General features: G+C 32.3%; 1 protein-coding gene across 1 annotated transcript; it reads right to left on the bottom strand.

Moving 5' to 3' along the window:
* Positions 1-7,251: 7,251 nt before the first annotated feature.
* On the bottom strand, positions 7,252-11,460 carry LOC132726408 (uncharacterized). The gene is made up of 4 exons (XM_060711722.1): positions 10,950-11,460; positions 9,925-10,023; positions 9,315-9,533; positions 7,252-8,727 (listed from the first exon to the last, which is right to left on the bottom strand). The coding sequence occupies exons 2-4, from the start codon at positions 9,937-9,939 to the stop codon at positions 8,602-8,604; spliced, it is 360 nt and encodes a 119-aa protein (XP_060567705.1). The 5' UTR covers positions 9,940-10,023; positions 10,950-11,460; the 3' UTR covers positions 7,252-8,601.
* Positions 11,461-11,873: the final 413 nt, after the last annotated feature.

Raw genomic sequence — 11,873 nt, forward strand, 5'->3', positions numbered from 1 at the left:
TTGCTTCTTTAGAAAGGAAAAACATTAATGTTGTCTTGTTTAAGTAATGGTTTTAGAGAAATGTTAGATGCTTATTGCCTGAAAAAGATAGCAATAAATAGAGGATATTTGTTTGTTTGTGTGTAAGATGAAATTTTATTTCATTGAGTGAGCTTTAAAAACAGTATTCTCACGAGTGGCGTAGCCACGAATAAGAATACTGTTTTTAAAGTTCACGAGATGAAATAAAATTGCATCTTACACAAAAAAAAACCAAACAAATTTTCTTTTTATTTTATGCTTAAAAACAAGTTAAAACGAAATTTTCTTGATATAAACTTTTATATTAAAATCTTGTTTTCCCCACTGGTAGCCTTTATTAGTCAAATTTCTCATAAAATACAAGAAGTCTTGCACGTAAGGCTGAAAAATAACTTCGATAATCAACGTTAAATGGCGATGATATTATCCTTTTTATTCAAATAATATGAATGATCGCTTGTTTCAAAAAAGTCAAACCATCCATCTATATTTCTGTTACTTATGGCTATTATATTAGACCTGGCTCTGTGAAATGTAAGAGGCCGCCATTTTTAAAAGTTGTGTATTTCACAGGAGGGAAAATAATTGTGTTAGATTCAGAGGAATGTCATTTGGATTTGTCAGTCAAACATCTTTTAAGAAGAAAGAAAACTTATTTGAGGATTGTTACATTGTTGTCAGATGTGTAAACGTTCAAAAAGTGGCTAGGAAATTGGAAAACAGAGGCTGTTTCACGAACGCTTGATTGTTTACTTATTCATCGGGCTGATGTCTGTCATTGCTTTTCAAGTTATTAGGCAGTTATTGCTCGTATGATACTTAAATATGCCTAAATGTCATCAAGAGCAGTTTTGCATGTGGAAGAAATTGTATTTTTCAGACTCTATAATGAAAACAACAATTTAGAGACGATATATGGTGATTGGTCATTTGAATGAATTGAAGTAAGTTTTCTACTTTTCATTACTTTTGATTTATTTAAGTTATTTATCAATTGCAGCTTTGCTTTTCTCCAAACAGCCCTGACAATGTCAGAATTGTCAACAATAATAAAATTGAGGCACCACATGGGGAAAATCTTAAAAAGTAGTCTCATCATTGAAAAGTGTGAAATTATATTTTGATAATTTTCACTGTGAAATTATCCATATAATTTTCACGGATAAATCAGTAATCCACTGAAAAGCATAAAATAAATATGAAATAATTTGTCATGAAAGTAGCAAAATCCATCACTTTTAGAGAACATTTTAAAAAAGTACTGACTGAATAGCGAACAGTGCATACCATGACCAGATGGCTGGGACGTACCGGCTGTTCTTGGTATGCACTTGTTGTATTGGTAGAATCTGTTACCGCTAGCAGGCGGCAAGGGGAGTATATTGCCGTTATTGACTATGCTGTTAACATTTGAAATTGGTCATTGATGACAACATATCAGGAGATATTTAATCTTTTGTTAAACAGTTCCAACCCTGAGTAAAACTTGGCTTCAACGAGGAGTACTTTTGTATTTATAAAAATGCAATATTAGTTTTTTTCTTGAATGGCCATTCAAAATGATAACAAAATCAATGAAACAACTTTAAACTGACAAAAGAAACATAAATGTGAGTTAACTATTATATAGTTCAAATACAAGTAAACTGCACGCTTGGTCCCTTAAAAATGTCTCTTTCTATGGACATTGACACCTTGAATCACGACATTTCAACACTTACGCATGTACAACACCTGTATTTGAGACTGCGAAACTGTAAACGGAGTTCAATCACTTGTTTATATTGTATGTTTATCAATAGGTACATGTATCAGAATTTCAAAGGCCAGCCACTGTAGAAATTGTTATTTTGCCATAATAAGCATAGTTATTACTTTTTTTTTCAAAATATTTGCTTTCTAGTACAGTATCATTTTCTCAAAATCTATTTGCATTCTGTTTGTTTTTGTTATATTTAGCAAATGTACATGTTGTCTAAGTCATTGTAACGTAAATTATAAAAAAATCAGTTAACATCGTTAAATACTATTCAAGCTAGAGAACATGTACACCCAATCATTTTTATTGTTCTTTCATACCTAAAATCATTTTTTAAAGCCAAGTACTATATACATGTATGTGTGAGTTTTGCTACTTCTATCTATCTGATAATCATTCTTGTAAAATATGTTATTACCAGGGAAGACCCGTTGCTAATGTTGAGAGAACTTGTGGGTCAACCCTTATGCCAAATATGTCGTGTCATTGTATTGTAACTGTTAACATGTATGTATATGCCTTATTTTTGGCAATAAAATATGTTTAATTCAATCAGTATCCTATACTTATACTAATTTTCTTAATAATTCAGAATTCATTAAGTCTCGACAAAAAATTAATATGCAATGTATCTGTTTGTTATCATTAGTTCTATCAAATTATACTAATAAACATTGCATAGTATGAAATTCAATACGTTTTATTTACAACAAGTAAATTTTAAATATACATTCTAGATTTATACAGCTAAAAGCTTGTCATTTTGTTTGTGTGTGTTTTTTTTCACTTTTTTCAGACAAAAAATTCACAAAATTATTAACTGCGTGCACAATAACAAAAATAAAAGGTACACACAAATCAAAGATTTGTAAATACTCCTACCCTCATCGACATCACTCCTATAAAAGTACATATAGTACACACTTCTAGTAGTAAATAGTAAATAGAATAGAGTATTTCATTATCAATCAATCAGTTCTAAATCTGTAAACAAGTAGTATATTTCCATAGTATTCTCCTTTGCAGATTTATCAAATGTCCCCATTACATTAATTGTTTTTGTCATTTCAATATTCATAATATTCTATCATGACATATTACATCATGTACCAGGAGAATTTCATCGGTTTAAACGCCTAACGTTTATGTTGATCAAATCAGTGCAATAGTTTAGTTCCATTTGCACGTAAATTATTTATACTAAGCGATATCTTCGGAAGATGAAATCAACATAAAGCTGACTATAATAAAACAATTGAAGGATTTCGTGCAACTTCTGCTAAAAAACTTAATTTATTATTAATCAACTGCGCATAGAGCCACACTTATAGTCATAATTTTGTGGGAGTTTTAATAAATTCTTACTCGGTTTGATGACGTATATTAAACTTTAGAGCGTGGTCGTCTTACATTATTCCATTAACAACGGTTTATGATGACATATTTGTCACGTCATGATATACGCCGCTTTTCATGGAATGGCACTAACGCGTCACATTGAATATTCCATGGCGACCGCCGTATGAACACATCTGCGGATGTTTCTGTATTCAAAATTTCATCATTTTCATGTTTAAATGTTGAATTCTGCTAAAGCCGGTGCTAGGGGGCGTATGGACGGTAACTTGCATTTTCCAGTTCTGTCCATGAACAGGCTCGATCAAACCGACACTCCAACATTGCTCTAAATTTCAGCTGTATGAAAAGAATTTGTTTTTTCGTCTGGATAAATCACAGTAATTACAAAATGAAACTGAGATCATAGTTTGGGACAGGCGCATTTTCTACTTCTTGTGAGTCTAATTTCATATTTATATAAATAGTAATAGCTTAATAACGTTCCTCAAAATATTTACCTTAATTATAATGGTAAGTATTTTTTTTCTGTTTACTTGTCTTAAAGTCATAAAAGACAAATACGAATTTAAATAAATGATATATTAACTGAAGAACATTTCGTATATTCTCAAACAATTCAGAGTCTAGTAATGTAACAAACATGTACACTTCAAGATTTTTTTTACTTTCTCGATAGTGATCTTGTGCTTGCTGACGATTTAGCAAACATATCTGCAAAAATGTACTTATATAATACCGTAATTGTTATTACAATACTGTTTGTGAAGTAATTATGGATTTTCATTTAATCACATGTATATTTGTGACATTAATCATTTTCTCTACATTTTTCTAATTAAAATTATCATCAGATAGATCAATTATGCAATTCCTCTTGGGAACAGGATGGCTCAAACTAATTCAATTTGACCTCTCGTATGTTATTTTTATTTCATTACTTAAATGTCTCCGGTGTCACTATTATTTTGATCTCTTTTCTAAAAATAAATCGCGACAATTAATTAGAATAGGTAGTAAAAGTACAGATGATTGAATTACACCGTTTTTGATATTGAAACAATATCTTAATATGTCCATTTTTACAGCAATAAAATTAAGACTAAAACATTACGTTCAAAACGGCAAAACTTAAAATGTTGCAGGCTCGGTTTGATTGAGCCAATCTTGACTGACATAAAAATTGCAACTGTTCATTTTCAAGCGATAGATACGGTTTCAGCAAAAAGGAAAATGTGTACATTCCGTAAAAAATAAGGGCAGCAATGCGTAGCCTATCTACACAACCCAGTCACACCAGCAGGACTTTCAATAGTTATGAATATGAAAATAAAGTACAAAACACTGTGTCTTACCTGCAACTTGTGACACTGTGGCGGGAAATTGAAAAAATATGCAAATGGTAATACAAGCATGAATCTTTCAGGAAATCATCTTTAGACCTTTTAACTTTCAATATCTGCTCATTCAAAATGGCCGCCATATAAATATGACGTACATTGATAGCTCATTCAGTCAAAAAACTGTAAAGACCTGAGTAAAATCCACCATTTAACTGGAGGTCTGGAAGTCAAACATATGTGGTGATTCTTGTTGTTTTGCCTTACCACTCTGACTTAGTGCTGGTGGGCTGCACTTTTCAGCCGAGCCTGCGTTCTTTAGAAATTCCATTTTTCTCCTTTTTAGGTTGCTGTTTCCTTCATCTTTGATGATATTACTCAATTTAACAAAGTATCTAATTTTTCAACCTTTTTGCTTTTTATGATATTACTCTCTCGAAAACTTCATATGGGTTTTAAAATTACATCATTGAGGTTGACTTGTACTAGTACTTGACCTAGATTATATCAAATTTGTCCAGTATTCTAATTAAAGATATTCATAATGTGATACACTTCATTCTCTAAACATATTCCTCCTGGGCTCCTTGTCGCTGGTTCTTGTAGCTGAGTCGCACGGGGGTTGCATTCATTGAACGCCGCCTTTTCTTGTTGATCTTGTTTATCATATTCCATGTGTCTAGAAAGTACAAGAGATGTAGATATTCAAAGGATGCTAATACCCCCGAATGATCGATATTTTACATGACAGATAAATCTAATTACACGTTTAATAAATTATATATACAAAGAGCAAAATATTTAAAATAAATTATATCTAATGGGTACAACCCAAGTGCCCTTCTGTAAACAACCCCTGTCGGTTTGCCAGCTGCTCGACTTTCTCATGTTAAAAGTAAAACAAAAGCCTGGTAATGTGTATTTCAAAAAAGGTATTTATGTCAATTTATGTAAAAGTTATGGGCCCTTAAAAAGTGTCTCCCCTTTTCTCCAAAAAAGTGTGTCACCTTTTTCCCGAAATTTTTGTGGATGTTCAAAAAAAAAAAAGGTACGTTCCGTGCTGTAGATTCAGCTATAATTCTATAAGAAAAGTCACATATTCACTGGAAATCAGAAAGGACGCCTTGGTTCGTAACAATCATTTAAGTTCAGCTTCTTCTTTCTTTCTTTCTTTCTATTTTTGGCTTTGTAATGTCCAAATGTTGAATAAAACCTGGATGAAGTGTGATCCTGGAAGCATTAATCGCAAGAAAATTACATAAAAATGGTAGACTCGGCTTGATTGAGTCTGTACATGAGGGTTAATGAAAAGGTTCAACGACGCTCAAGCCCCCCCCCCCCCCCAGCACCGGCTTGGGGTGAGACTCAATTTTCAACACTTAGAAGTTCTGGAATCAATGATCCCGGCATAACATAACTGGTGCTAAGGAGCGTGGGTGGTAGCTCGCACTTATCACGAACAGGTTTACTCGAACCGATTCTGCAAAACCTTAATTTTTTTTTAATTTTGTGCGTTAAAGGGTTATCTTCTGTTTAAATTATATCTGTACAGAACATTCCTTTACATTGTCTGATTAGATTAAAAGAGAACATTTGGTTCTATAATGTCATTCACATCTGTTTGCAAATATGACTTTATAGTACTTTCCGGTAAACTGACATTCACTTAGATTACATAAAATTATATCATATTTTGATATGTTTTGAAGTTTCGTATTTATTTCGACTCGGTACCATGTTTGAAAAAACGAGCAGTAACGCAGCATGTTATTCTATGACATTTTCATAGAACACTCTTGAAACAAGACAATACAAGTCATTTTAATCAAAAAATACAACATGAATCCACGTCAGTTCAAAGGTTGCCGTGATTAACCTCCTCCTAAAGAATGTACCAAAATTAAGTGAGGTTGAATTAGACAAAACATTAATCTTCCATATTGCTTTGTTTCATACGATTTGTGTTTTCTTGTCACGCAAATAAAAAAAAGTGAATGATATTAAAAAATATCTCATTAAAATGAGCTTGGCACGCTTTTCAGTCATTTTCTCTTTTTGTCTCTTTATCAGCGAATTCATAGAAAATAAATCTCTTTCGATTATAATGAGTTTTTATTTTTTCATCTTTTAAACGTTGTTTCTCTCCTTACGTTTGACAAACGTCATGTTACGCGATGTGTGGGCATCTTGAATATGTTTTTTTGTTTGTTTGTTTGTTTCATTTTACGCCTTTTCCCAACAGTATTTCAGTCATATAGGCACGCCAGAGAGGTTACTGGATTAGAAGTCATCGATTCTAACCCCTCGACCACAGAGGCGGTCTAAATATGTTTTAATTACTACACTGTAAAAACGGGCGTTTAAGTTTTAAACACATTTCGAAACACTTTTCCTGTTACACTTTGGAAACACTATAGAATGGAACACGTCACATGTTCACGAATAAACGCACAAATGTTCCTGTTTTACACGCTTCCTGGTGTTTCAAACTGAAACATGTGACATGTTTCATAGCAGAACACTTGTAATGTTACAGTTTGGGAACACCTGAACATGTACAGTAAACACGTTTGGTGTTTCAAACTGGAACTTGCAACATGTTTCAGAACCCACGTGTGCTGTTTTTCAAAGCGTTCCTGATAAACATGTCACATATTTCAATTTCAAATGCATTACGTGTTTACTGTATATGTTCAGGTAAGATCAAAACAACTAAGGAAATACATGTACAGCCTATTGTAACTACAAAATGCTAATGAAGTATGAAATGAGCTGTTAGAGCGACAACATGCGATGATGCCTGCACTATTCCCAATGCATTTACTCCGAAATGAGGCATATTTCAATCAAATGCATTACCTTGAATGGGTATTGGTAAATAATATTTTCGTATCTAACACATGTACAAAGTTTCGGCTAAAATTCTATGACTGGAGATACATCTTTCACACAAAAAATACATAATTTTACATATGCAGAATTTTCTAAAAGGAACATCATTTAGTCAAAATGCAGAACAGAGTTATTGGTCTTTTTATGTGAACTTATATTTACATACAAAACATGTGTGGTGAAGTTCCAAATAAATATCAGAACTGGTTGTCTTTCTTTGTCTAAAACATTTAACATTGTGTCATGCAACACTAATGCTAGGATCAGCTGCTAAGCTATTGCCTTCCCATTTTTTAAATAATCAAGCTAAAAATTATGACATCATCAAACATCTGTTGCAAGAAATATGAAATTATTAATTTGTACTAAAATAGCCAGATTTCTATTGGTTAAAATCATTCGCTTTTTATAAAATATATGTGTTTTTTCATGAAATCTTACAGTGCTATTTATATAAATGGATTGTGCAACAGTCATCCTCTGTAATTAACATAGTTGATCAGAAGCAATATATTAATAATTCATGATCAGCATTAAGTACAGTCGGTGATAAACATAAAATAAATAAATATAATAAAAAGTATGTACTTAGTAACTTTTGATTTACTTGCAATCCAAAAAAACTACAGTTAATGAAACAATTTATCTTTGTAACAAAACATAGGATAAAACAATTATGGATTTACAAGTCATTAAATATGATGAGATGTTCACCCCTCAATAATGCCTTCAGCTGGCAAATATCACATCTAATTTATGAAATCAGTTCTTAAAAAATACTCATGATGAAGATTGTGAATAGTTACATATTAAGGCATCATCAACGACTCTCAAAAAAAGAGAATAAAAATTCTCAATTCAACAGGAAAACTTATTGATCATAGTGCATTGTACAAATTTGGATGCATACAATTTTTATACGAATATTCAAATATTGGATAACATTTGAATGCTCTATACAAATATTCGAATACCAAAATCAGTATTTGTTGCCATTCCTACAATAAACTATGAAAGTACTTTAAATTGCACACAAATTTCCAACATTGCTATAATATTAACCAAAGTGCTATAATATTAACCCAAGTCCAAAAAGAGCTGTATGTAAGACAGCGTGCTTGACTTATCTCAGTGCTGAATAGTAAAACATACTTCTGAATAAGTGTAAACTGATAATTATCCAAATGAAAGTAAAGTTCAACTTTTCCTTTTATGAAAGCTGGATCACTTAAGTCACATTGGCTTCTTTTCTTTCCTCTCCATCTCGGAGTTCACTGTCTTTAAATATTGAACAAATCCGTAGCTCTTATGCCCATCAAACTGCTGCTGAAGTTCAGTTTGCTGAAGGAACCCACGCACCTGTGTATACATACATAGTTCATTCATAGTAGCATATGAGAATAAGAAGTTAAGCAGTTGCAGAAATCCGTATTCATCAAACATGGTAATGATTCAAATTTTGGGGAAAAAGTTTTTGAAATTGTGATTTAGAACACAAAATCACATAAAACTGGGAAACACGCGGTAACATTCTTTTTCTGAAAGGACAATGTTAGTGTGGGTATTTATTTTTTTTAGATAGATCAATTCGATTCTTTCCTTTAAATAAAGTAACTCGCAAAAGAGATCTTGGTGCACTGAAACTGACATCAACAAAAACAAGCATAAAAGTCGGATAGACGAATCACATACACATGGACAAGTCAATGCAATTTTATGAAGGAAGTTTGAAGCACTCTTCACCAGTGGTGTGAACAGTGCAAAATGTCATTTTATAATGTGATGCCAATGACTCCAATGACTCCATTTTTCAATGAGCATGTGCATCAACCAAAATTTTGTGACTTATTATTACAATATTACATAATTGATCAATAGAAATTTAGCATTAAAAACAGAAGTGAGTTATAATATTTAAAATGTGTTGAAAATTTGTTTTAACCAACCTGTGAATATGCCTTTGGATAATCTAGGTCTGCAAGGTAAACCAAACCAATCAACACAGCTTTGGCCTCTTTTGAATCGGCTGTCTCTAGAAGAATGTGTGTACCATCACAAACAATAGCCATGTTCACAATTCGTTTATCTTTCTCAATTGCAACCAACTTTGGTGCCGACTCTGGTGCAGAAGAAAGAAGTCTCCCAAAATTCCCATCATCTTCAAGCTGAAACAAATATTGATAGTTTTTAAACATCAGTTTTTTAAAAAAAACTGTTAGCATTTGTATAAACCTTAGATATCATTCAATGTTAAAAGCATCTTTTAAGCGTTATCATCAAGTGACAACTACCATGGAAATTATTTATTCTTTGTTAGTTTACCTACATAAATCTGTTTTGAAATAAAACTCGCATTAATTATTTATCAAACAAGTGTGCATGCCAAATATGACATGCTGATAATTATAGTAATAAGATGTTAAGGTATACTCCCTACAAAGTTTTGATGTAAAATATGTACACACAGATGTACAGACATGCCAATCACTGAATCACAGCTGGTCACATAAAAAAGGTTTTAGGACATTAAAAGATTTGAATATCTAACACCCTTACCTTAATTATTTGCATCAAAGGCGTAGTCTTCTGGTCCTTTCTATTTCTGTTAGCTGTTTCTGATTCTAAAGTCTTCAGCACTGCCACTTTAGAGTCATCCTGAAAGCAAAATTATGAACAGACTAACAGAAAGGTGCAAAACTTCAGTTGACAGTGCTCTACAGAATTAAACTATATGGTGTTTTAATAAATTAGTTAACAAAATGGTAGCTTTTGTTGAATTTTAAAAGTTATTTTAGATAATTATTAGGAAAGATTATTTGATTAAGCTTTCTAAGTATGAACAAAATAATTATCAATTAGGGAATCAATATAATTTTGGAATCATAATTTTGTGCTGGTCTTGACTCTTGGTGACCAAGGCATTGAATTAAATGTTGTTTGATTCCCATTATATGTCACAATGTGTTAAACATCTTAAAATATACAAGTTCCTTCATGAGATCTACATGTATAAATATGTTATTATGTAGTTAGAAAACGTCTGACATTATGCACAGCATAATCTGCTGTTTAGAATATCTAAAATATCACTGATATAATATTCTCTTGCATGAATGGTACAGAGCATGTCTATATTTCTTAATTAATTAAGCCCGTAACTGCCTAAACATTTTGATTTTAGAGCAATAATCCAATATGTTTAGATCCACTTTCTCCAACTAAATGAAGTGACGTCATAATTTATGTTGCAAATGACATCATCAATGTTCACGTCATACTATGATACATGTAATCATAACAAACAGGCTAGACGATTTTCTTTGATATCTTTATTTTGCCGGATTATTTTGCTCGACAAGCCTCGCCCTTTCTAGCCCATATCTGCCTCGCCTGATAAAATGATATCAAAGGACAGTAGCATGTTATTTTGAATATGTTTTGACTATATTCTTGAAATACCAAAGTGGGTGGGGAAATCAGTTTTATGGTTGATGAAAATGCTTTTTTGCGCCCGTCTTAAAAAGATTTGCCTTTTCAACCTTTGAATTTGATCTACAAATACATAAATACATCGTTCTAACCTTTTGCTGTTGTTTTTCTATGTTTTCCTTGCTAAATTTACACAAAAATGAAGAAAGGTAAAATTTGCGCCAAAAATTCCGGCTGCAGCAGGAGAAAGGAAGTTAAATTCGTAACACCTCGGATAATATCAGAGGGTGTTCTTGATCGGCACTCATGACATACGCAAAATGTTCCCCCCTGAAACACCGGCGTTTAAGACAGAGACACTTTCGCATTAAACATTTCTAAACATTCGTATTGTCTTATCCTTACTGTTATGTTTCTGTTAACTGTTATGTTTCTGTTTTATTTGTTATAAATAATCAAAAGACGAGATGAGCTTATGACATAAAAGTAAACACAAACGTTTCATGTTTGCACACAGGCATGCCAATATAAACACCAACCGTTTAAACACTGCACATTACTGTTTTAGTTATAAACACCCGCTCCATAAAGAAACGCATGTGTTTTTATACTGCACACAACGAGAACACATACGTTTTGTTAACAAACACCTGTGGAACGCGTCAGGCGTTACCATTTTTTACAGTGTAGTAAAACAAATATTTTATCCACCTCCATGATAAAAGTTGAGATAGTGAAAAGTTACTGTTATAAAGAATAAGATGTATGTAATTTTATCGTGTGGCATATTAATGTAATGAATGAATATTAAAATATGTTGGTCACTATGTGTTGAGTATCGTCGCATTTCAAAATGTTTTATATTATGGCTCATAATTTATATTTTTAGATCAATTTTGTCTTTCGCATTTGAAAGAGATGTGATATGAGCCGCGTCATGACAAAACCAACATAGTGCGTTTGCGACCAGCATGGATCCAGACCAGCCTACGCATCCGCGCAGTCTGATAAGGATCCATGCTGTTCGCTATCAATTTCTCTACTTGTTAAAAAGGTTTAAAAGCGAACAGCATAGA

The sequence above is a fragment of the Ruditapes philippinarum genome, unplaced genomic scaffold (genome assembly GCF_026571515.1).
Source record: "Ruditapes philippinarum isolate M1 unplaced genomic scaffold, ASM2657151v2 ctg22032_1_1_1_1, whole genome shotgun sequence".
NCBI classification, from domain to species: domain Eukaryota; kingdom Metazoa; phylum Mollusca; class Bivalvia; order Venerida; family Veneridae; genus Ruditapes; species Ruditapes philippinarum.

What these genes read in the sequence shown, in the direction of transcription:
- LOC132726408 (XM_060711722.1), bottom strand. An exon ending in ATCCAAAGGCATATTCACAG is followed by an intron (nt 8,728 to 9,314) that starts GTTGGTTAAAAC and finishes ATGTATACACAG; the next exon opens with GTGCGTGGGTTCCTTCAGCA.